Raw genomic sequence first — 22,665 nt, 5'->3', positions numbered from 1 at the left:
CCCGTTCTTCCCAAGCCCGGCAAGGTCGGGGGCTCACAGCAGCTGCTGGACATCACCATCTCAGCCAGGGGACACTGCTCCCTTCAGGAGCGCAGGCGGCAGCTGCTCTCCTGTCCATGGTGCCTCTGGGGCTGCTATGCTGATCCCTGTAAAAGAGAAGCCCACATAAATGAATTCCCCACGCTCTGTCCACTGGCCTGACTCCAGCAGCAGCAGCAGCTCCGCAGGGCCCCTGTGGCTCTGGAGCCAGTTGGTCTTAACCATTTCTGCAAACCTAAACCTCATCTCCTTTGTTCCTGGTTTTCACACCCATCCTTCTGGGTGAGCAAAGTTGGCATGGCCAGCATCTCCTGGCAGACACAAGGAAAAGGGAAAGGAGTCGATACTCCCCGGACCTTGCCATGCCCCTGCGTTGTGGTGCGGTCCTTCGGGGTGTTAGCCCTTTTCTTCCTCGTGGCCTCCGAAGGATCAGAAATCATCAGAGCAGACGGAGGCTCAGACTGATGCAGCCCATGCTTGAGGCCACACAGCAAATGGGCAGAGCGACAGGGTTGAATGCATCATGGTCTCCCATGCTCTGGGGAGCACTATCCCTGGATCTCTGGCCCCTTCCAAGCCCAGCACGTGCCCGGTCATTGTGGGATGGACAGGCCTGCAGGGTCGGGGGGTGCTGTTGTGTGCCCTAAACACCTCTGGCTCTGCACCAAGCTGCTGTGGCTCAGTCATCACCACCCAACAGCTCGACCTTACTCCTTAGCTGCTGTCACCACTGTGAGGGGACTTCACTGATAACCTAGGCTAGGGACACTGTCCCAGAAAGAGGCCATGGCACCAAACTCCTCTTTCATCACTGCTTGAGCACTGAGACTTCTCTGTCATTCTGCCTCCACAGAACCAGAAAGGAGGGCACCAGCATTCAGTGTCCCTTGGCCACATCTTTTTTAAAAATCCTACAAGGATGGTTGTATTGGTCATGATTTTCCAGAGAAACACAACCAGTGGATGATATATATGCTGATAGCAATGTCAAAGTCAGCACCGATGTATGGACAACATTCACTGTAATTGGTCAACTTATAAGAAATTGGCTCATGTGATTACCGAGGTGAGCAAGTTCCACCATTTGTCACCTGAAAATGGGAGACCTGGAAAATCTACTGGGAGAACCTGAAGCGCTGAGATCCGGGAAGCCGTGGCGTAGCCCACAGTCCAAGTCTGAAATCCTAGGGGCCAGAAGTGCAGATGGCAGGAGAAGACGAATATCCCAATGCAAGCAGCGCTATTGTTTATGGCTTGTCTACCTAAAGTTTGTGTGATGACGGTTTGGTCCCAAAGTAGTGGTGGGGAGTGTGGGGAGACCTTCAAAAGGTAGGGTCTGCCACCCTCATGGATAGATTGCTGTCCTTTCCAGGAGACTGGCCTAGTCCTCTCCAAGCTGGTTTAGGTCCACCAGGACCAAGTCAGGACTTCAGAGCTTGTATTAGTTACCGAAAGAGTGGGCTGTTGAAACGCAAGCCTCTCCTCCTCTCTCTCTCTCTCTCTCTCTCTCTCTCTCTCTCTCTCTCTCTCTCTCTCTCTCTCTCTCTCTCTCCCCCTCTCCCTCTCTCCCTCCCTCCCTCTCCCTCTTCCCCTCCTTCATTTTCTTCGTCCTTCTTCCCCTCCACTTTCTTCTCCTCCTTTCCTCCTCCCCTCCCCTTCTTCCTCTGCTTCTCCTCCCCTTCTCCTTCCATACACACCTGCCTCCCACTTCTCTGTCATGATACAAGGTACCATGAGGCCCTCACCAGAAGATGAGCAGATACAGGCACCTGATCCTGGATAAGCCTAAGAACCCTCTTTTCTTTAGAACTGACCTAATCTGAAGTATTTACTTAGAGCAACATAATTGGACTAAGATAGAGAACAAATTCAACCTTCCTCTGTTTTTGTGTTCTCCTCAGGCCCTCAACAGTTTGGACCATGCTCACAGGCGCTGGGGAGGGCCATCTGCCCTACTCAAACACCCTGTCAAGCACCACCCTCTTCTGAACATGCACTCACAAACACACCCCGAAGCAATGTGTGACCAGAACCCTGGCGTCGTACAGGTTGGCACTAAATTAACCCCATCATGATGGTAGAATACATTAGTTCCCCAAACTCAACAGAGTACCCTTTTTCACACCATTCCTGGACCTAGAGCAGTGAACTCTTTCCTCTTTTTGGAATTTTAAAATCACATGTACCTTTAAGTTGGAATCCCATTCTGGAAACCTAGAGAATATTGGTTGGGGGGAGGTGAGACAGGAGCAGCTTTCACAAGGGTGAAAGATTAAAAAAAATCTCAGCCTAAGACACCCACACATTAGACTTGCTTGAGTGAGCTAATCCACCTTTCCCCTCTTCTAATTCAGTTCAGGACCACTGGAGCCAGCAACATGCCAAGAGCCATAGAGCTATGGGGTGTGGCAGAAGACATTCCAGTGCGGTCAGCAAGCCATCTTTCATCTTAGAATGTTTCTTTTCTTCACAGCATTTTAAATAACTGAATTTGTTTATTGTTTGTCACTTCCACTAGAAGGTAAGCCATATGAGAACAGTACCAGCGAGCTTTTTGTTTTGTTTGTCTTTTGTTGCCACCCTGTTACCAACACATACTAGGAGCCCTCATGCCAACTGAGAGGATGGGTGGATGGATGGATGGATGGACGGGGATCTGGCTTCCATTCTCATCGCTGCCCTGTTTGTAGGGAAAGACACCAGGGCCATTCACTGGATGAATAAATCAAGGTCTGAAGTCTGCAACCCACTCTTGGCAGTGATCGCTTTAAATGTTCATTACCTTGATTTTTTCTCTATTCTACTATGGAGCTATCCTTCACCTCTTCAGTCAGAGGCAGTGCAAGGAGAATTTAACATTGTTACAGCAGAAATCCAAAGAAGAGAAAACAATATTTAGTTTGACATCCAAACTAGATTCTCAAACCTGCACATCAGTGACATCTGTCTAGAAAATCAAGATGCTTATTAACGAAAGCCAATCAACGGGATAAGGAATAATGGCTTTCCTAAACACTCCACTGGGAAAAACCAAGTGAGAAGATTGGAGCTGGAATAGGGGAGACACGCAGGGTCCACAGAGAAATGAGGAAGCAGAGGATACGTGAAGGAGGAGCTTCGTGAGGGCTGTGGAGCTGGGAGGACCCCCAGGAGAACACGGGAGGTGGGAGCACCCAGTTTCTGCTGGTGAATGTCAGTGACAAGGACCACCCTCGAAATTTGGGTGCCACTGCTATGACTGGGAGCCAGCTGCGAGGTCGTCCTTTGCCAGCTTGTTGCAGGCTCCCCTGGGTCGGCGGACAGGGAGACACCGCCTGAGAGCTGGGCATCACATGGCCATGTAAATCTCCTAGAAGAGGAGTGTGGGTCTGGTCGGCTGGGGAGCAAGAATTCTCAAAGTGTGGCCTAATCCTGCAACCTCTCAGCAGGTCACAGAATCCACAGTCTCTTCCTAGAAATTCACAAACTGTTTTCCCCAAGAGCTAATTTTTTTTTCCCCTTTTCATCTTTCTCCCACAAATGAACAGTGGCATGTATGAAGCCTACATATTTGTCATACCCCAACCCATTAGATGCAGAAGCAGATATGACAACGCAGCTAACTCCTACTAAACCATATTTAAAAACTGTAGTGCAGTGGTTCTTAATTAAGAATGATTATGCTCCCTGGGGGGCAATCTACCATAATCTGTAGGTATTTGACGTTGTCAAAATTGGAAGGGGAACTACTGGGATTTATTCATGGAGACCAAGGATGATATTAAACGTCTTACAGGTGCATGACAGCTTCCAGAACAAAGAACTTTCCCATCCAAAAGGGCTGGGGCTGAGAAACCCTGCTGCCTCCCAATGTTGCTACTGTTCCCAGCTATATGGTGGGAAAGCATTCCCTGAGCCACATAAGCCCAGTGTGGGATGAATCACATCCTGCACAAAGCTGTAGTGTTACAGGAAGTGACAAGAATGACTCGGAATTTTGGTGTGTGCTCCTTACTTTTATTGCTTTCAGCAGAGTTCGGCCAGAGAGTGGTGAAAATAAAGATGGAAGATAATACAATTTTCTTAAGAAGGTATTGGTCTGTTTGGAGTTTATGAGAACTCTGTAAACTAGGTCCAAAGAATATGCATAGTGATGGGCTCAAGGTTTTTGATGAGAGAATATACTTTTAGGACTTTTTTTTTTTGGTACTGGGGATTGAACTCGGTTCCTTGTGCTTGTGAGGCAGGCGGCAGAACCACTGAACTAAATCACCTGCCCAGAGAATATACTTTTAGATTGGGTTGATTTAATTACTTTGAGTAAACTTTTCAGATATTTTTACTTTGACTAATTATTTGCTTGATTAGTTGGCTAAAGACTGGCTTAATAAAAGGTGGCTGGATTCTCAAATATGGTTTGGTGTTCAATCTTTAGGATATAATAGATATTTGGTTTTTGTTGTTGTTTTGGTTTGGTTTTGGGTTTTTTTGGTACTGGGGATCAAACTCAGAACCTTGCAGGCAGGTGGTGGCACCACTGAGCTAAATCCCCACCCAGGATATAACAGATATTATGGTAGTTAATTGTATGTGTCAACTTGACTGGTCTACAAGATGCCCAGATGTCAGGGTAACCATTATTTCTGGGTATGACTATGAGGAGTTTCCAGGGGAGATTAGCGTTTGAACTGAACTGAATACAGCAGATGGCTCTCCCCAAGGTGGAGGGACATGAGTCAAGCCATTGAGGACCTGGATAGAATGAAAACACAGAGGAAGTTTGAATTTGCTATTTGCCTTACTGCTTGAGTTGGAACACTGATCTGCCTTTGGCATTCTTGGTTCTCAGGCTTTCTGACTCAGATTCAAATCTACGCCACCAGTTAGCTGGTTCTTAGGCCTTTGAACGACGCCACAGGCTTTCTTGGGTATTTTACCAACAGAAGATTGGGACCCTTGTCAGTTACTATAATGAAGTGCGCCCGATTCCTTATAATAAATCTCATTATACAGATAGGTTATATACAAGCACACAGACACGCACATATAAAGATAACTTAGAAATTACTATACGTGAAATGCAGTACACACTGCTGTATGTAAAAAGGTCAATTGTGCATCAAGTTCGACCCTGGCTTGAGGATGACAGATCATGGGGGACAGATACAGATACAGAGGCCTCCGCAGATCCCTCTGCACTCCAGGATTCTAACAAGCCCGCCGTCTGACAGCTGTGGGCAGCACGGCCTGAAAATGTCCCTTCCATTTCGCAGGTCACAGGCTGCCAGACCGGGCAGGTGATGTGGCTGGGTCAGACCCCAGAGAGGGGACGCCGCGGCCACAGAAAAAGCCCCCACCCAGGGACCTCGGTGACTCCCAACACAGCCTCGCCGTTCCCTCGGGCCGTCTCCTAGTCATGGGACACGGGAGCTGTCAACTGTACCCCAACCTGAGTCAGCGGAGGATTCCGGAACCAAAGGACGCGGGACGCGATTCCCTCCGTGCTCTTTGCACGCTGGGAACGACTTCCGGTTTCTTCTAGGAAGCTCGGAGGCCTGCGCATCTCGGTGGTCTCCTGTCCTTTGAATGCGTTCTCCGCGGGAGTCCCTGAGACCCCTCAAGGAAGAGAACTATCCTCCTTCCCACCCCGCAATGTTAGCAGGAAAAAGTCTGACAGGAATTAAAAAATAGGAATCTATACGGGTTACAGAGAGCATCTTGTAATAGAAAGAAGAGGTGGACGGACAATCTAAAGCCTTAACTCAGGTCTTCCCTACAGTTTTCAACCAGTACACTGCCAAGCCCCCGTATCCTGACCTGGAAACCAATGATGCTGTGTCACAGATGGACCGGGAGTGCGAGGCAGATATCCAAATGTAAGGGACATTCTTCTCCCCTTCCAGGCCTTTCAAGAGAGCTGGCTGACCAGTGTCCTTACCAGCCTGGAAGCCTGAGCCAAGCACACATTTCTCAGAAGCCTGGTTGGATTCCACCCTGGGCACCAGGGAAACAGAGATGGCCTGACCATACAGTTTCATCCAGCTAAGGAGACTGATACAAAGGAAAACAAAAGCCCAGCAAAGCCCGAAGTTAGTGCCTGGGGACTCAATTGTGAGCCAGGGAGACATGGAGTCCACCCATATGTGGTTTACAATGGGGTGTAGTGGTCAGTAAGCAGACAGTGTTTTTAATACAGCATGACAGGGCCGGGGATTTAGCTCAGTGGTGCCTCCACCTGCCTCGCAAGCACAAGGTCCCAAGTTCGATCCCTGGTACTAAAAAAATAAATGAATAAAATACAGCATGACAAACAAGCAGGATGACAAGGACATGGCAGGGCAACAAAGCACAAAAGAAGAGACCTCCATCCAGTTGACAGATAGGTGTATGGAAGACCTCCTGGAGGAGGGGCTTCTCTGTCAAATCTGGAAGGACAAGGAGTTTCCGAGATGAAAAGATCTCTCTGTCTCCCTGGGCCCCATCCACTCCCATTCAAGCACAGTGACTGGAACTTTGCCAGGATCACAGCAACCCCTTCTCTGGGTTGTGTAAGACACCATCTTCTTTTTAGGGTATGCACTTTATGGGTGTTGAAAAGGGACTGCTCACATATGATATCAGCTCTGGGCAGTTTGGGGACAGGGAATTCATAGACATGACTGCGCTGCTGTCTTTGTGGTCTTATATTCAAAGGGTCCCAGGCAGGACTTAACACAGAAGAAGGGATAATGGTAATGCAGAGAGACCAACATAGTAAGTGGTATCGATATCTTCTATTGTTATTATTAACATTTGGGGCAAATTCAGGAGGCCTTCCCAAACTAATGATGCTAGGATAATAATCTGAATAAGGGGGGATGAAATAGAAGGAAATGAAGATAGTTAAATATGATACCACAAAAATACCTATGGTATTTACTGTGTACCAAGCACAGTCGAAGTGCTTTATATATTTTATCTCATTTAATCCTTACCATAACTCTAAATTTTAGTACTATTTTAATCCCCATTTACAGATGAGGAAGCTACAGCACAGAGAGACTTAGTAACTTGTGCTTTGTCACACAGCTCATGATATAACACTGAGGATTCTAGTCTGGGACCATGGGAGAAAAACAGTGCCATTCAAAGTGATTGTGTAGCTGGGTGTGGTGGTAGTTCCACCTACTTTGAAGGCTAAGGCAGGAGGACTGCTTGACAGAAGATAAAATAAATTGATGATACCATCATCAAGGTATCAGGCTTGATCTGACTACCAACATCTTGGTCATAACTGATATTTTCCCCACCAAGTGACCCTGGTACACATCCCCAGTCCCCTATCAGGGACTTTAGTAACCAAAGTCACTAAGACAGTCATCAACATTTTGTTCCAGCCACTGATGTCCAGATTGTTTCTTAACTGACATTGGACATGTTTGTAGTTTCTGAGAAAATTAAGATACATTAGCTGCAACCCACTTTTGTCTAGTTTGTATACAGACCCTTCCTCCTGCCTTGTGGTGCAGCAATCCACCTGTCTTGCTGCCACCAAAGACATGTTTCTGTCAGTGCCTCAATAAATCACACTTTGTACAATGCTGAGTCTGCCTGCCTCTTTCTTCCACCTTTCAACCCCTTCCACTTTTGGTGGCTGGTTCTCATACACAAGGACTGGGTTTTTTAAAACCAGATGGCATCATGGATAGAACTTCAAAGATGGTGAATTTTGCTTTAGAAACATAAAGCTGGGTTCGCTGTATGGTAGTTCTCATACCAAACTTCTGTGATGGTTTGCAAGGCAGGTCAGAATAGGGTATAGAATTACAGCTTGCCTGCTAGGGTCATCTTGACCCAAAGGTAGGTGTTGCAAGGTGCTATATGGGAGGCAGCATGGAGTACTGCATATCCTGCTCACTGGGGCCCAATCCAGTTGGAGTAGATGAGGCCCACAGTGCTGGGCACCGAAGTCCCTCCCAAGTGTAGACCTACAGCTCATATGGGCCCAGTCCACACAGACAGTGGAAGCCAACCACTTGAGCATGAAATAGCTCTGAGAAGTAACAACAGACTCGATCTCTCTGGCAACCATGCCAAGCAGCCATGACTTCCGGACAACACATTCAGGGAAACCTGGAAATAAAGACTTGATTGCATGAGGCCTGGCCTTAAGAGATTTCCTGCTCAGGAGCCCTGGGCTTCTAAGGCTTTGATAGACCAAAAAGCTACATGTTGTGGTAATGTTAGGCAGAGGCTAGGCTGAAATGGTCACACACACTCCATGTAAGATTTCCAAGTGCAAAGAATGACTTTGATGGTAGGAGGTCACTCTTAGGCTCAGTGGACAAAACCTGCTTTTTGGGATCTCTTTGAAGCCCTTGAAGACTCTGGAGTAGGATTTGCAATGCCTTTATCTCTGTCCTGGCCTGTGCACATATATGAGGGACACATGTAGGCCCAGGGTAGGCCCAGGACACATCTGGATAGTGCTGATCCCTGGACAGTGCAGGTAACTGTTTTCTTGACCTTTGTGAAGGCTACCTACTAGGCTATGACAATATACACACGAATTCCACTAGGGAGTGGCCCTTCTTCATTTCTGCTCCTCACCACACATCCAGAGTTGCGAATCCCAGGCCTGCTCAATCATGTCAGCAACAGGCACTTGTTCATAGCCTGTTTCTGTCTGCAAACCATTCTCCAAGGTGAGGTCCACCTGGGTAATGCTTGCTTCCCAGAAACAATGTGGAGAATCGTGGTTATTTTACCACTGTTTCTTTAAGGCTCTATTTCAGGTGAGTGATAAATCTCTAGTAAACATTAACTCTTGACCTTGTAAGCTATGTATATATCACTAGATAATCTAACCTAGTGGTGGTGAACCCATGGCACATGTACCACAGCCCGTTTGTATCACTGAAAGCTGTAAAAGTTTCGCATCACTGACAGATTGTCATGTCTTAAAGAACACCATTTCCTCCCATATCCCAATGTAATGTCAAAAGTCCATCGCATGTACAAGTATATATACTTTATTCTGATTCCTTCATCACTAACCCTAGTCTCTATATATTTGTTAATTAATTTTACTCAGGAGTGTTTCCAGCAACACCAAGGACCTGGATCAAACAAAACATTACTCAGCCCGCAACTCCTGGCTCCTCAGAACTTGGATGGACAACAGAAACACCGTCACCTGGTGAAAGCATTCCTGGGGTGACGTCTCCAAACCCTGTCCTCATGTTAAAGTCAAATATAAAATTCCCTGTTTCTCCTGTCAGTACGTTCCTCTCTTGGAATTCACCCGCTTCTCTTTTTCAGAGTATCAGTAAACTCTTAACTTTTCTATATTTCTGGACCATTGACAAATTCTTTACTACCTGCGGTACCAGCCTCTCCCGTATCGGGCCTCGCAGGGCGGAGAGGACAAGTGCTCTTGGGTAACAAGCTGTCCCCTAATTTGACTTTTTATCCGCTCCCTGGCTTTCCTTGGGGGCCTCTCCTCGGGCAATAATGCTGTCTTAGGAAAGGTTAACCACATTTGTGGGTCAAACATCACAACTCCTGGGCTGGCGTCTGCATGCGTAAGACGGACACGCTGGCGCTCACGGCCCTGAGTCCCAGCCTGGCCTCGCGGACGGCCAACCCACCAGGCTCACGCGCCCACTTTCGCCACCGAGACTTCCGGGATGCTGGAGGGGCCGAAAGAGGGACCGGAAGTGGGGCATCATCCGCTTCCGGCCCGGCCATTGTTTTCACTTGTACGGCTCCTGGACGTGTACCTCTTCGGCGTCCAGGGGTGCTGTGGCCTGGTAGGGGCCTGAGAGGGAGGCGCGGCGGAGCCCGAGCCTGGGTCCCGAGGCCGGCCGGTAGCGCGCTTGGTCCCTGGAAGCCCGAATCCGCCGCTTGGTCCCGTGGCGCTGACAACCGTGCTGGGCTGGGCGCCGGGCACCTGCGGGTCCAGCGATGAGCCGGGCGGACGTGGCCAGGTGAGCGGCGCCCAGGAGCCTGGTTTCACACGGTCAGACCCGGGCTCAGAAGTTCAGACGTGAACTGTGGACGTGAAGTATGGCCCGTCAGCGCAAAGCCCCAGTTGAGATCCGCTGCTGAGCATCGGAACAGCAAGAGAATTAGGAAAATAGCCTGCACTTCCTACACGAGTGGGATCTCAGAGTAGAATCCACAGATAAGTTCCTCTTCGTCTTTTTAAGAAATTGAGGCCCGCAGAAAAATAGGTTACCCAAGGATCCGGGATGCACGATGATTTGGAAGCAGCGCACACATACCTTATTACCAGTAAGGCCATGGTTTTTAGCATTTTACAATGTATAAACTAATTAAACTTTTTCTACATTTTCATATCTGCTAAACGAACCACATTCATTCGTTTACCACGAATAACACACACGTACAAAACTGGAAGCCAGCCCTACCCTTGAGTGCTTCCAGAAAGTGGGAGAGAAAGCTGGATAAACTACAGTATGAAGTTTGAATGAAAGATGTCCAGTGGGGTCACTGGGGCAATAATCACTCTTAACTCCAGAGAGATAGGAAGGGGAGATGAGTTGAGTAGAAAGGATTTGAGATTTTCTGACTCTTACCTGGTTTCTTTGTTTTGGTCGCCATCCAGCAGTGTGGAACACATGAGTGGTCAGATGTGCATAAACCAGTTAAAATACAATGTTAAAGTGAGATACAAGGAGAGGAGCTACCAACTGTCTTCCTTTTGGGACCATTGGGAAAGCCTTCAAGATAAAATGATATTCCTTCTAGGTCTTGACAGATGAGTAAGAGTTTGTCAGAAGTGGTGAGAATGAAAAGTCTGAACAGGAAAAGAATGCATGTAGCATCTATCTGTGTCTCTAGAATGTTAGTCCCAAACTTTCTCTATTGTGCATCTTTATCTGTAGAAGTTTTGAGAATGCATTCCCAACACAGATTTATGCATACATTATAGATGCACTACCAGACAAATTTCAATGCTGATTATAAAACATACATTGAATAGTGGTTAAGTAACAATTTGGTATTTTCTTTTCCCTTTTTGGGATATCTTGCATGTCCCACATTGAAGACCTACTGCTGTCTTTCTAATCCTGGGTACTTGTGAGACCAGTGGGCTTGAATTTGTGATCTCCCTCTCTCAGCCTCCTCAGTGCTGGGATTGCAGGCATGTGCCACCACACCCAGCTGGAGCATTGCTTTTTAACTCTGGAGGATCTGTCATCAGCCTAGGCTTGAATACCTTGGAGACTATGATTTCTCTCTTGATGTTTCTATAGGTGACATTCCCATCACCTCCTACTCCAACCCTGAAAAGCAGCTTCTGATCTGAATTACAGACCAGACTTAGTAGGACCAACTGCAGCTAAAACAAGCTCTCTGGGATCACAATGACTACAGAAAGCAGGGGAACTGTAGGGCTCATCCCCAGGAATGCTGTGTTCCAGAAGCAGGAGGCGCACCTGTGTGTGAAGCAGGAGCCCGGAAGCCAGACTTGGGGACGGGGCTGCAGTCTCCAGAAGAACCACCCTTCTGTCTGTGAAATCTTCCGACTACACTTCAGACAGTTGTGTTACCATGAGATGTCTGGGCCTCAGGAGGCACTGAGCAGGCTCAGAGAGCTTTGCCACTGGTGGCTGATGCCTGAGGTCCATACCAAGGAGCAGATCTTGGAGCTGCTGGTGCTGGAGCAGTTCCTGAGCATCCTTCCAGGGGAGGTCCGATCCTGGGTGCAGCTCCATCACCCCGAGAGTGGTGAGGAGGCTGTGGCCGTAGTGGAAGATTTCCAGAGACACCTCAGTGGACCAGGAGAGGTGAGTACTTGTGTCTAGAATGGCATCTGAAACTGTTCTCTGGTACTTGGGTTGGCCCAGGAATAGGCATTTTCTGGTTTCCAGGCTCAAGGCTGGTTTGCCTTTAGGACTCCCACACTTTTTTCATGGATAAAGGGTAATAGTTGTGTGCTTTAAGCCATAAAAGAAATGCAAGTCCAAGCTAAGGTCTGAATTGCTTTGTGAAATATTGCTTTGTGAGATCCACACAGCACTCACAAAAGATCTGCACAGTGGTTAGAATATAGGGGTAGGGGCATCAGTATGATCAGAAGTTCTTATTATTACTGTTGAAACATTGAAACATTACTGGAACATTACTGGAAACCTCTGCAGTAGTCTCCAGTCTCCTGCTCGGTGTACAATGCAGGCCTGAGAAAAAAACTAAAAGACAGAACTAAGATAGAAACCAAAGCACCAGGACAACCAATGGTGCAACTGACAAAGGCTCTGGCCAGTCCAAGCCACTGATTTTTTTTTGGTGGGCGGGGCGGGGGGGGGTACCAGGGATCGAACTCAAGTCCTTGCGCTTGGGAGGTAGGCGGTGGAACCAAGTCACTGATTTTTATTGGCGGTCAATTGGTGTAAAGGTGGGCTATGTGCAAGGTTATAAGCAAGCCTCAGAAAGGACAAGAAGAGCATTCTCCAATTAGGAACAAAATAGACAAAATATGTGGTCGTAATTAGAACATTGTCCTTCTAGTCTGAAGGTTTTAGTTTTGGGAATGGAATTTGGGTTCAGGTTACTCTGATCTCGGCACGTAGGCTTTGGCCAGACTCGCTTCTCAAACAAGGCAATTGTGGGCTTAACTCCTCACAGCCTGCTTTGGGCACAAGCAATATTGCAACCTCCCACAACTGCTTTTTTTTTTTTTTTTTTGTACCAGGGATCGAACTCAGGACCTTGTGCTTGCTAGGCAGGCGCCCTGAGCTACATCTCCAGACCTTCCTGCAACTACTTGTGCAGACTTCTCAGGTCTTTCCTCCTGCCTCTTAGGTTTCTTAGGTACTATTTCTGGACCTCAAAATAATTTGTTCCTTTTTTTCCAGGTCTCCAAATCTAACTAGAGTTTTTTTTTCTTTAATTCTAATTTCTATTTTCCCTATTTCCTGGGATTCTTTCAAATTTATAGCCAAGGTCACCCAAATCAGAGAAAAAATTGGGAAAAGCTAGCAGTCTGAAGCACTGGAAAAACCTGACTTCTAGAATGATGGTGCTAAATAGTTCTGTGACCCTCTGTATCCGTCAGGGTTCAGCCAGAGAAGCAGAAACAGCAGGAAGTGTGTGTGTGTGTGTGTGTGTGTGTGTGTTTGTATAGAAGGAGGTTTACTGCTAGAAAGTGGCTGCTGTGGTTCGGGGACTGGCTAGGCAAGGCAGAGTCACAGAGGTGGTGGAAGGGGCACACTGGACCTCTGCCCAAGGCAAAGCTGCGATGCACACCCAAAGCTTTTCTTTCTGGCTCATAAGGCCTTGCAGCTGACTGAGTTAGGCCCCATTATCCATTATCTAGCATAATCTCCCTTAGGTGGAGTAAAGTGATTATAGGCTTTAATCATATCTATAAAGTATTTCACAGGAACACTTGGATTAGCATTTGCTCAATGCCAAGTAGACATGCTAAGAAGAGCCAGCATGCCGTGGATGCCTGTTCCCCCAGTTTTTGTGTAATAGCTCCCTTACAACCTGAGCAGGGGACCTCATCTCCTCCACCCCTTTGCACTTTACCAGGGAAAACCAGTATATAAAACTTCTCAGATACTCAGCATGTCAGTTAATTCGAGGTCTTTTTTTTTTAAGTTATTATTTGTCTGTGACGAGGGAATCATTTCCAGTTGATTGGAGTTCCAGGGCAAGATCTTTTTCCAGGAGTACCAGCCAACGCACATTGGACATTATTAAAGCTTTTGTCACAAGTGAACACATATGAATAAATGGACCATCACAGGGGTCTGAGGAGCAGCTGGGCACAACCACAGCACTAACCGGGGACTAACGAGTGCTTAGAGTGCATTTAGTGAGAAGGGAAGGGATGCTTCCTCATTACTTACCTTACCTTGCTTCACTAAATGTGACCATTCCTCCATTAAAAGTCTCATTGCTGGGCCAGGGAGTTAGCTCAGTGGTTTCGCCGCCTGCTGCGCAAGCGCAAGGACCCGAGTTCAAGCCCCGGTACCACCAAAAAAAAGTCTCATTGTTTTGTCCAAGGAGCTCCCCCCGAAACATGACTGAGTCCCAGGCCAAAAGAGTCCACAGTTGGATGGGTAAGACAGCTGAACATTTGCAGCTGCAGCCTCCGAGTAGGGTCTTTGGGTTCCACTTTTTACTCTGCCACTATGTCAGGGTTGCATTTTCTAACATGAGAGCAAGACTTTCTTTTCTTTTTTTTGGTACTGGGAATTGTACTTGGGACCTTGTGCTTGCGAGGCAGGCTGCAGAACCACTGAGCTACATCCCCGACCCAAGACTGTCTTTTCTGTCAGGGCTTCGGAAGATCTTTTCTGGAACAGCTAAGTGAGTAAACATGGCAGTGTGCCAGGCAGTTAGGGAGGACCCTGGCACAGCAGGCACCTGCTCCTCAGGAGCAGCCACTTGCTGCTATGGGAAGAACACGGGCATCTCTGCACCCGTCCCTGCTGGGCTACACAAGCATGCAGTTTGCACAATGCTTTTGAATTGTACGTCTTACTTTGCTTGCAGGAAGCTTACAAAATGGACAGTATCTCCTTGTGACGAGTGAAGTAAGCAGAGAGGCTTGTCCACACTAGCACACCTAGTAAGCCTCTCTTTTTGTCCACAGATTCAGCCAGTGTCATTACTGCTGATCCCTACCAAGGATTTTCCATTTGCCTAGGTTCTCAGCTCCAGCTTTCCTCTAGTGTCTTGCTATAGAATGCTATTTTAGAATGAGAAGTAGAATGAAGTTTTCATGCCTTAGAGAAAAGGCAACCCATGTGTCTGAGGCCTGGATGATGAATTGGAATTATACCAGGATTTAATTGTCAGAGAACTACAAGATTGTGTTACTACAGTGCTGTTCAGTTCTCTCTTCTACCCACACCCATAGCGACTGACTCTCATTTAGAAGAACTGTCCTGTGGAGAATTTGGGAAGCCCAGAACACAGGGAGCTTCCTGGAGCTACCACTAGGCTGGTGAGATATATATTAAAAGAGAGAAACTCTCACATCTCAGCAGGTGTAACCGAACAGGCCAAATCTGGCACTGTTTACTGTAAAAGGTATGTTCATCTCATGCTGCATTGTGTTCATGCCAGCACGACCAAGCTTATCAATGTGCTTTATTTAGATAATGTTTGGAATTCGTGTTCCAAATGCTGCTAAAAATAGTAACCAGGAGAATACAAAGAGCTGGTTTGGTGACAACAAGCCGAGGTTAGAAGTAAAATGACTATGCCCTGAGATATTTTCAAGATTTCAAAAGAAGAGTATTATCTCATTTGACATTTTAAATATTATTGGGGGAAAGTAGCATGTATTGAAAATTGGCTTGCAGATACCATGGAAGGCCCTTAGCAAAGTGTCAGCCGGAATTCAGTCAACAAATATTAATTGAACACCAGTGTTGGGCCCAACATTGTTCTAGGAGTTAGTGATGAAAACAAAGTTATTATCTTCACAAAACTTAGCATCCTAGTGGGACAAAACAGACAATAAGGATAGCGATAAGATAACTTAAGATTAAAACATACTATGAAAATGTAGTTGAGCAATTTAAAAGAAAATGACTACCCTGGCTTTGTCACTGTGGTGAGGGAAAGCTCTGGGGAGAAGACGTGTTATTGAGAGAAAATGGAAAAGTCCCCATAAGGCCGCTCAGCCCCAGCTCTGGGGTTTGCTTCAGCTGCCAGCTGTAGCAGCATTATTCGTGTACATACAGGTACACACCTATCATGTTTTATTTCCTCTGTGCTTCTGATTGTTCCGGTAGGTAGGCTCAGGCCCTAGAGAACGTACTGAATTGTTCCACTGACTCCCTTTTCTAGATGGTTTTCCGTGTGTAAATTTGTGTCCAGAGAATTGAAACAGAGTGGAAACTGTTACAGAATCTGATCCTCAAACTCCTACCAAGAGGGTCAACAGAAGGATGGTGACCAGGGTCACAGGCTGCCTCTTGGAGACTTGGGAACTACGGACCCCCAAAAGCCTGCTAGTAGGCATTACTGGTGCTGGCAGAAGGACGTGATGGTTTTTTCTGTATATTTCTTCCCAGGCAGGGGCTTCTTAGAGGTTTGCAGTTCCATACCTTCAAGGATGCTCTTTTGAAGCCAATCATATCTCCTTATGTCTAGGTTTTGGCCCCAGCACAGGAACAGGAAGTCCATTTGGAGGAGACAACAGCCCTGGATGCAACAGAGGAATCTCCTACCTCACCCCTCAGTGGGGGCTCGGTCTCTGGAGTCCGCCTGGAGCCTCTTCATGATGAAGGGGCACAGCACCTCCCCAGCGGGCACTTCGGTACTCATCACCCCAGCTCTGGCTCAGATCACACTTGCCATCTGTCTTCCAGAGTCTCCTTCATCTATCCATCTCAACACCCATTGAAATTCCTCATTCTTTTTTTTTTTTTTTTTTTTTGTACCTGGGATCGAACTCTGGTCTTTGCACTTGCGCAGCAGGCAGTGAAACCACTGAGCTAAATCCCCGGCCCCAAAATTCCTCATTCTTTAGTGACCTTGTTTGTTCTTTTTGGTTCTTTTCTAGTCATGCATGCATTCGTAAGTTTTTGTCAAGCACATGTCACAGGGAACACACCGTTGGGGACAAGACACAGTACACTGTCACTGTTTTCAAAGAACTGCTATCTAGATGGCAAATCTGTCCTACATGTAACAAAGCCATAAAGTATAGGTGAGGGACTCCTGTCCCTAGGCATTTGATCCCATTCAGACGAGCAGTGTGGGTGCAGGAAGGATGATCACTGGTGAAAGCCAAGAGTACTGTGGGATGGAGCAGGTGTAGGATGCTTCGTGGAGGAAAAGCAGTAGATTTCACACTAAAGAGTAGGGGAGAATTTTGAAGGTGTGAAATGGAGGCACAAGAAGGGTGATAGACAGCCAGTAAGTGGGGGATATAAGTAAAGACTGACCTAGGGGTTCCTTGGGCCCCATGGAGGTAGAATGCAGGACAGCTATTTTTGGAAACTAGAGCTCTGCTTGTACAGGGCCTTTGAGCTGAGGTCTGAAAGATTTGGGGTGTAAGAGGGTGGTGTGTTCGAAATAGCATCTCAGGACAACAACCTGGCACAGGTAAGCACCGTGGGCTGACTGACAGGGAGCCACAGTAGAAGGTGGGCGGTGTGGAACAGACAGTGACAACCTGAATGGGGAAGGGTGTGAGGGGTCCATGTGAGAAACAGTGGGATGAAGGAGTCCATGGGGCTCAGTGAATGAAAGGATTTGGTCAGTGGTAGAACCATTGACTGAAAGTGGGAAACCAGGAGGAAAGCGGTGGTAAGAACATGCATTTTAGGAAGTGTGGGACAGCTGAGTGAAATGTCCACTCTGTGGCCATGTGACAGGAGTCTGGGAGGGAAGGGGAGCTAGCAGAGCAGGCTGAAGCCGTGATTCCGTGAGATGCCAACAGAGGGAAGCTCTGGGCTGGCCCTCCAGGAGTGTCCATGATGAAAGGGCAGGGGAGGAGGCAGCAGCGCGGGAGCGGCAGAGACAGGAGGGAGAAGGCTTGGCTGGTGCTAGGGGAGCCAGGGCGGAGAGGATGTGGTCACAGTGTAGCTTCCTTTGGGGACCTTGAGGGGGGCAGACTCGGGTCTCAGGTTGGCCAGGACCTTGTACTGTCCTCTCCAGGGAACGTTTCCCAGCACACGGGAGCCTCGAGAAGAGGGCTGAGTCAGTGTGGGAGCTGCTTGGGTACTTTGGGGCACCTCTGTGGGAATACAGATGTCATGGGAGCCGATGGCAGGCCTTGGCCTACTTGGGGCTTCTTTCCTCCCTCAGCTCAACTTGCATCCGCGGGTCCTGCCATTCCCCAGTAGGGTGCTCAGGAGGCCAAGCAGTGGCCACTGCGCTTCAGATGGTCAGGTCTCAGGTGGGCGTGGCTTTCTGTGTTTTCTTGTTTGTTGTTAGAGCCAGAGCTCCGGTCCCCACCCACCACACTGAAGGCAGCACCCCTGCTCTTCTGCCGAGGGGCGTCTCTTGGAGCCCAGTCCGTATTACTACTTGATGGCCTCTGTCTAGCCCTGGACGTGTCCTTTGCAGTGTCATCCAGCTCCTCTCCATTACCCCTTTGCCCACCTAGAGACTGTCCTCCATGCCCTCGGAACCCCTCAGCACTCTGCCCTGCAGAATGAGTCTGTTCCTCAGCAGGAGAAGCTGCCATTTCAGGGACAGCAGCCCGTGGGGATCACCTGTGGACTTTAGGCAGAAGTGGAAAGGCCCGGCCGTCAGTCATCCCTGCACCATAATACCATGCTGGGAAATTACTACAGCAAGGCCTCACCTGGTCATTTTTCTTCCCCTGTAACTTAGAGTCTGCACTCTGTACATTTTTTTGTTATATTTATTTTATAAATTTTTCACTTTGAACACTTCCATACAGAGGATAGTGAAATGAGCCCTCCTGCACCCATTACTAGCTTTGACAGTGATCGGTATTCTTTTCTGCTTTGTGGTTAATGGATATACAGGGGTTAGGAATAGGGAGTCACTCAGGTTTTGGTAAGCATATGCTAAGCTAGAAGAAACCGCTCACCTAGACCAGACGGGGAAACAGGGCCTTGTGGAGAATGAGCTGTAGCTTCAGCAGTCTGATGAATTTTAGCCGGTGCCCCTTTGATAGTAATGCAGCAGCCCCCATGCATCTCTGCTTTCCATCTCCCACTGCTACACGTTTCTTTACTCAGACTCTGTCGCCATAGTCTCGCCTCAGCTGTCTTCAGTTCTCATACTTAGCACTTGGCTGTGGCTCCTAATGACTTGACTTGGTTCCATGCATCATCTCACCTGCAGGTTTGACTTGTAATTGCCTTAATTTGGGTCTGTTTTCAGGGCAGAATTTACTTAGAGGGGGATTCTGGTTGGCACAGCCATTAAACATTCTCAGTGTTAGGACATTCCCTGGCCCAGGCCACAGCAGAGGGTAATGAGTAACCTGCAGATAAGCTACACATGAACCTAGGTCCTCATTCTGGTCCAGTCTTACCTGTGGTGCCTCATAGGGTGCTTAGCGTCATTTGACACAAAGCGGGGTTGTGTGAGCTTCCCTCTCTGGCAAGTCTGATACACGGAAGTTCCTGTGATTGATAAGCTTAGGACAGTACCAACTTGACAGAAACACTGCCCCAGACATTGTCCAACTTACCATATGCCAAGTAGTGGGACGGCCTAGCCCGGGCTAAGAAATTCCTGAAAGAAACCAACATTTTGGTGGTTAGTGATAACCCTCAGTGATGAGCCTTTTCCAAGATTTTGTTTGCAGAATTCCAGGTATGGAACTCAATAGTTTCCTTGTTGTAGAGAATCAAGAGCCCAAAGGCACATTTAGTTCAACTTTTTTTTTTTTTTTTTTTTTGATACTGGGGATTGAACTCAGGACCTTGTGCAGCTTTTAATACAAGTGCAGAACTGGTTCCTACCAGTCTGGACTGGTAGATCCAGATCTGGACTCCTATGGCATCCCCACTTTTTGAACTCTGCTATGCCCTTCAGCACTGTATCCCAGCATTTGTGAGCCTACATCCACGTTGTCACTGGCCTGTCATACACGATCTCTTCTTTCGGTACACTTTCCAAATCATGCCATCATAGAAATCTTTTATCAACTCACTCCCATCTTTGCCCTCTGTCTTTCTTGTATTTGGCTTGAGGTCGTTGCCATCCTTCTTTCTCCCAGCATCTTTTCTGAGAGACATGGAAATATACAAGATCATGATTAGAAAGGAACATAGGGTTCATCATTTCACCAAGGAGATAGCAGCACAGTGACTTCTGGGACCTTGTACACCATGCATTACAGTCTGACACTTGCTTTCTGACCACCCTAACAGGCTATGCTGGCTCAATGTCCATCTGTCCTCCCTCTTTTCTGCCCCCAACCCTCATCTTTCTTTTTGTATCCCCAAAGAAAAAAATTGAGCTCTTTCCTATTTCCTCTGTTCTCAATGTGTCATTTCCTTAACTGTAATGTGACTTTTTTTTTTTACAGATACATCTGACTCTTAATTATTCTAGTTCCACAACAGGACAAGAAACGTGTAAAAGTTACTTTCTTGTTTCTTTTGGCAGCAGGTGAAAACAGCATGGACAGTTCAGAGTCCACTGCAAAGGCCATTTCTAAGCAATCAGAGACATCTGAGAGGTCATCAGAGGGACTCTTTGTGGTGGCTCCCGGACCAGATGGTGACGATGTCTACAAAGATACTTTAGAGCAGCTGGAAGGCCAGCCCTTAGAAGAAGAAGGGAGTGGATTGGAAAGTGATTTCTTGGAAATACCAGACAAGGATAAAAATTCCACAAAAGACAGATGTAGAGAATATATGGAAGTGAAGGGACATCCACATCTGTCCTCCAGCCCTGCACAACGTCTGGGAGCTCCAAAGGGACAGAAATTCTGTCAATGCGATGCGTGTGGGAAAGTGTTCAGTCGGAGTTCACACCTCCTTGGCCACCAGAGAATCCACACTGGAGAGAACCCCTGTGAGTGTAATGAGTGTGGCAAGACCTTCAGGCAGCCCTCTCAGCTCATTGTTCATCTCAGAACCCACACAGGGGAGAAACCCTACGAATGTAACGAGTGTGGGAAGACCTATCGGCACAGCTCCCACCTCATCCAGCACCAGCGGCTGCATAATGGGCAGAGACCTTATAAATGTAGCGAATGTGCAAAAGCCTTCACACAGAGTTCCCAGCTCATTGACCACCAAAGAATCCACAGTGGGGAGAAACCCTATGAGTGCAACGAGTGTGGAGAGGCATTCATTCGGAGTAAAAGTCTCATGCGACATCAGGTCCTTCATACTGGGAAGAAACCTTACAAGTGTGCTGAGTGTGGGAAAGCCTTCTGTTCCAACAGAAACCTTACTGACCATCAGAGAATCCACACGGGAGAGAGGCCCTATGAGTGTAATGAGTGTGGCAGGGCATTCAGTCGGAGTAAGTGTCTTATTCGACACCAGAGCCTCCACACTGGGGAAAAACCATACAAATGTAGTGAATGTGGGAAAGCCTTCAATCAAAATTCTCAACTCATTGACCATGAGCGAATTCATACTGGAGAAAAACCTTTTGAATGTGGTGAATGTGGTAAGGCATTTGGTCTGAGTAAGTGCCTTGTTCGGCACCAGAGACTTCACACGGGTGAAAAGCCCTATAAATGCAACGAATGTGGGAAGTCCTTTAATCAAAACTCTCACCTCATTATTCACCAGCGGATTCACACTGGAGAGAAACCGTATGAATGTAGTGAGTGTGGGAAGGTCTTCAGTTACAGCTCTAGCCTTATGGTCCATCAGAGAACACACACTGGGGAGAAACCCTATAAGTGCAAGGAGTGTGGGAAAGCCTTCAGTGACAGCTCCCAGCTTATCGTGCACCAGAGAGTTCACACCGGAGAGAAACCGTATGAATGTAGTGAGTGTGGGAAAGCCTTCAGTCAGCGTTCCACTTTCAACCACCACCAGCGAACTCACACTGGAGAGAAGCCCTCAGGTCTGCCCCAGTCAGTATCCTAAGGTGTGGTTTTGGAGACAGAAAATAAGTAAGTTTCAGTGAAGCTTTGTTTATAAGAAGGATGCTCATTCTGCACTCCTCTTGGAACTGTTAATCAAGGAACACCATTGCCATCTGCTTCCCACTGGGTCACTAAGGTGCAAGAGTGGTAATGACTTAGTGTAATCCTCCTCCACTATTGGGAAAGTAAGGACTGTGTGTTTCATTTACTTGTAGGTGTCCCTTTTCCTTTACTTAATTGTCTTAATGTCTATTTTATTTCTTATGCATCCCACAATCAGACTGCTTCCCAAGGACAGAGGTAATATATATTCTATTCTAACTTGTCTGTGTCACCAGTTACACAGAGACATTCTCCTAGGGCTTGCTTCTTGCCTGTGGCCCTCCTCACCTACTTTTAAACTCACTGCCATTAACAGCTGCTTATCTCTTGTGTGTCCCTATCTAGAAAACTTTCATTTCTGTTTGGTAGTTTAAGTTCCCTCAACCTTTACCATCCACCTCACTTCTTAAGGACTTTCCTTTTCACATTCTTCTACGTTCTTCTAAAATGTCTATTGATGTGACCTCAATTCTTTGTATTAGCTGGTGCTACAACGTGCAACTGGCTTTTTGTTTTTTGGGTTTTTTGGTACTGGGGATTGAACTCGGGTCCTTGCGCTTGTGAGGCAGGTGGCAGAACCACTGAGCTACATCCCCAGGCCCAAGGTACAACTGTTTTTAAATTTCCTTGTAAATTATTCTCAATGTTTGTGGTATACATTCATACCAACTTACTGTAGAGTCTTTGAGGTCAGATGTATATCTACTTCAGCATATAGATAGTAGTTTGTATATGTTAGTTTTCAAATAAATAATTTTTTTAAACCTCATCTCTCATATTTAATCATCCTTAAGTTATGCACTATTGCCCCTTTTCCCCAGGCTTCTAAAGATGGAAGTTCATCTTATGGGCCATCACATTCAAAGACCTCACATGTTCACTGTGTACTCATGGAAGTCTTCCTACTGATATTTCAGGCTCAAAAAACTAATGGATTTGTGAGTGAGTGTGTCTGTGTGTGTATGGGGATGACTGTGTCTAGGTTTGTGGGCACTTGTGTCCCTCTGAGATATAAGTTACCCTGCACAGTG

At 47.1% G+C, this 22,665-nt stretch overlaps 1 protein-coding gene across 3 annotated transcripts; it reads left to right on the top strand.

The window, feature by feature from the left end:
- The first annotated feature begins 9,731 nt into the window (after nt 1–9,731).
- Nucleotides 9,732–22,403, top strand: Zkscan7 (zinc finger with KRAB and SCAN domains 7). 3 transcript variants are annotated; one of them, XM_087187112.1, is made up of 4 exons: nt 9,732–9,986; nt 11,280–11,813; nt 16,141–16,306; nt 20,089–22,403. In XM_087187112.1, exons 2-4 carry the CDS (start codon nt 11,391–11,393, stop codon nt 21,531–21,533), a joined length of 2,034 nt encoding a protein of 677 aa, XP_087043238.1. In that variant the 5' UTR covers nt 9,732–9,986; nt 11,280–11,390; the 3' UTR covers nt 21,534–22,403. The 3 variants fall into 3 exon arrangements, with proteins under 3 accessions (XP_087043238.1, XP_012928189.1, XP_021113058.1); XM_013072735.3 differs by having other exon boundaries at nt 9,732–10,293; XM_021257399.2 differs by lacking the exon at nt 9,732–9,986 and having other exon boundaries at nt 11,367–11,813; nt 20,092–22,403.
- The last annotated feature ends 262 nt before the right edge of the window (nt 22,404–22,665 follow it).

This window comes from Heterocephalus glaber, unplaced genomic scaffold, assembly GCF_053883595.1.
Source record: "Heterocephalus glaber isolate CG9 unplaced genomic scaffold, H.glaber_assembly_v1.0 deba00001504, whole genome shotgun sequence".
Classification (NCBI taxonomy): Eukaryota; Metazoa; Chordata; class Mammalia; order Rodentia; family Bathyergidae; genus Heterocephalus; species Heterocephalus glaber.
This window is presented reverse-complemented; position numbering and strand designations above follow the sequence as displayed.

Bases quoted from the DNA above. Each gene is read 5' to 3' on its own strand.
- Zkscan7 (XM_087187112.1), top strand. From the start codon at position 11,391: ATGACTACAGAAAGCAGGGGAACTGTAGGGCTCATCCCCAGGAATGCT. The intron at 11,814-16,140 runs GTGAGTACTTGT...CCTTATGTCTAG, and splicing joins ACCTCAGTGGACCAGGAGAG to GTTTTGGCCCCAGCACAGGA. The intron at 16,307-20,088 runs GTACTCATCACC...TTCTTTTGGCAG, and splicing joins CCTCCCCAGCGGGCACTTCG to CAGGTGAAAACAGCATGGAC.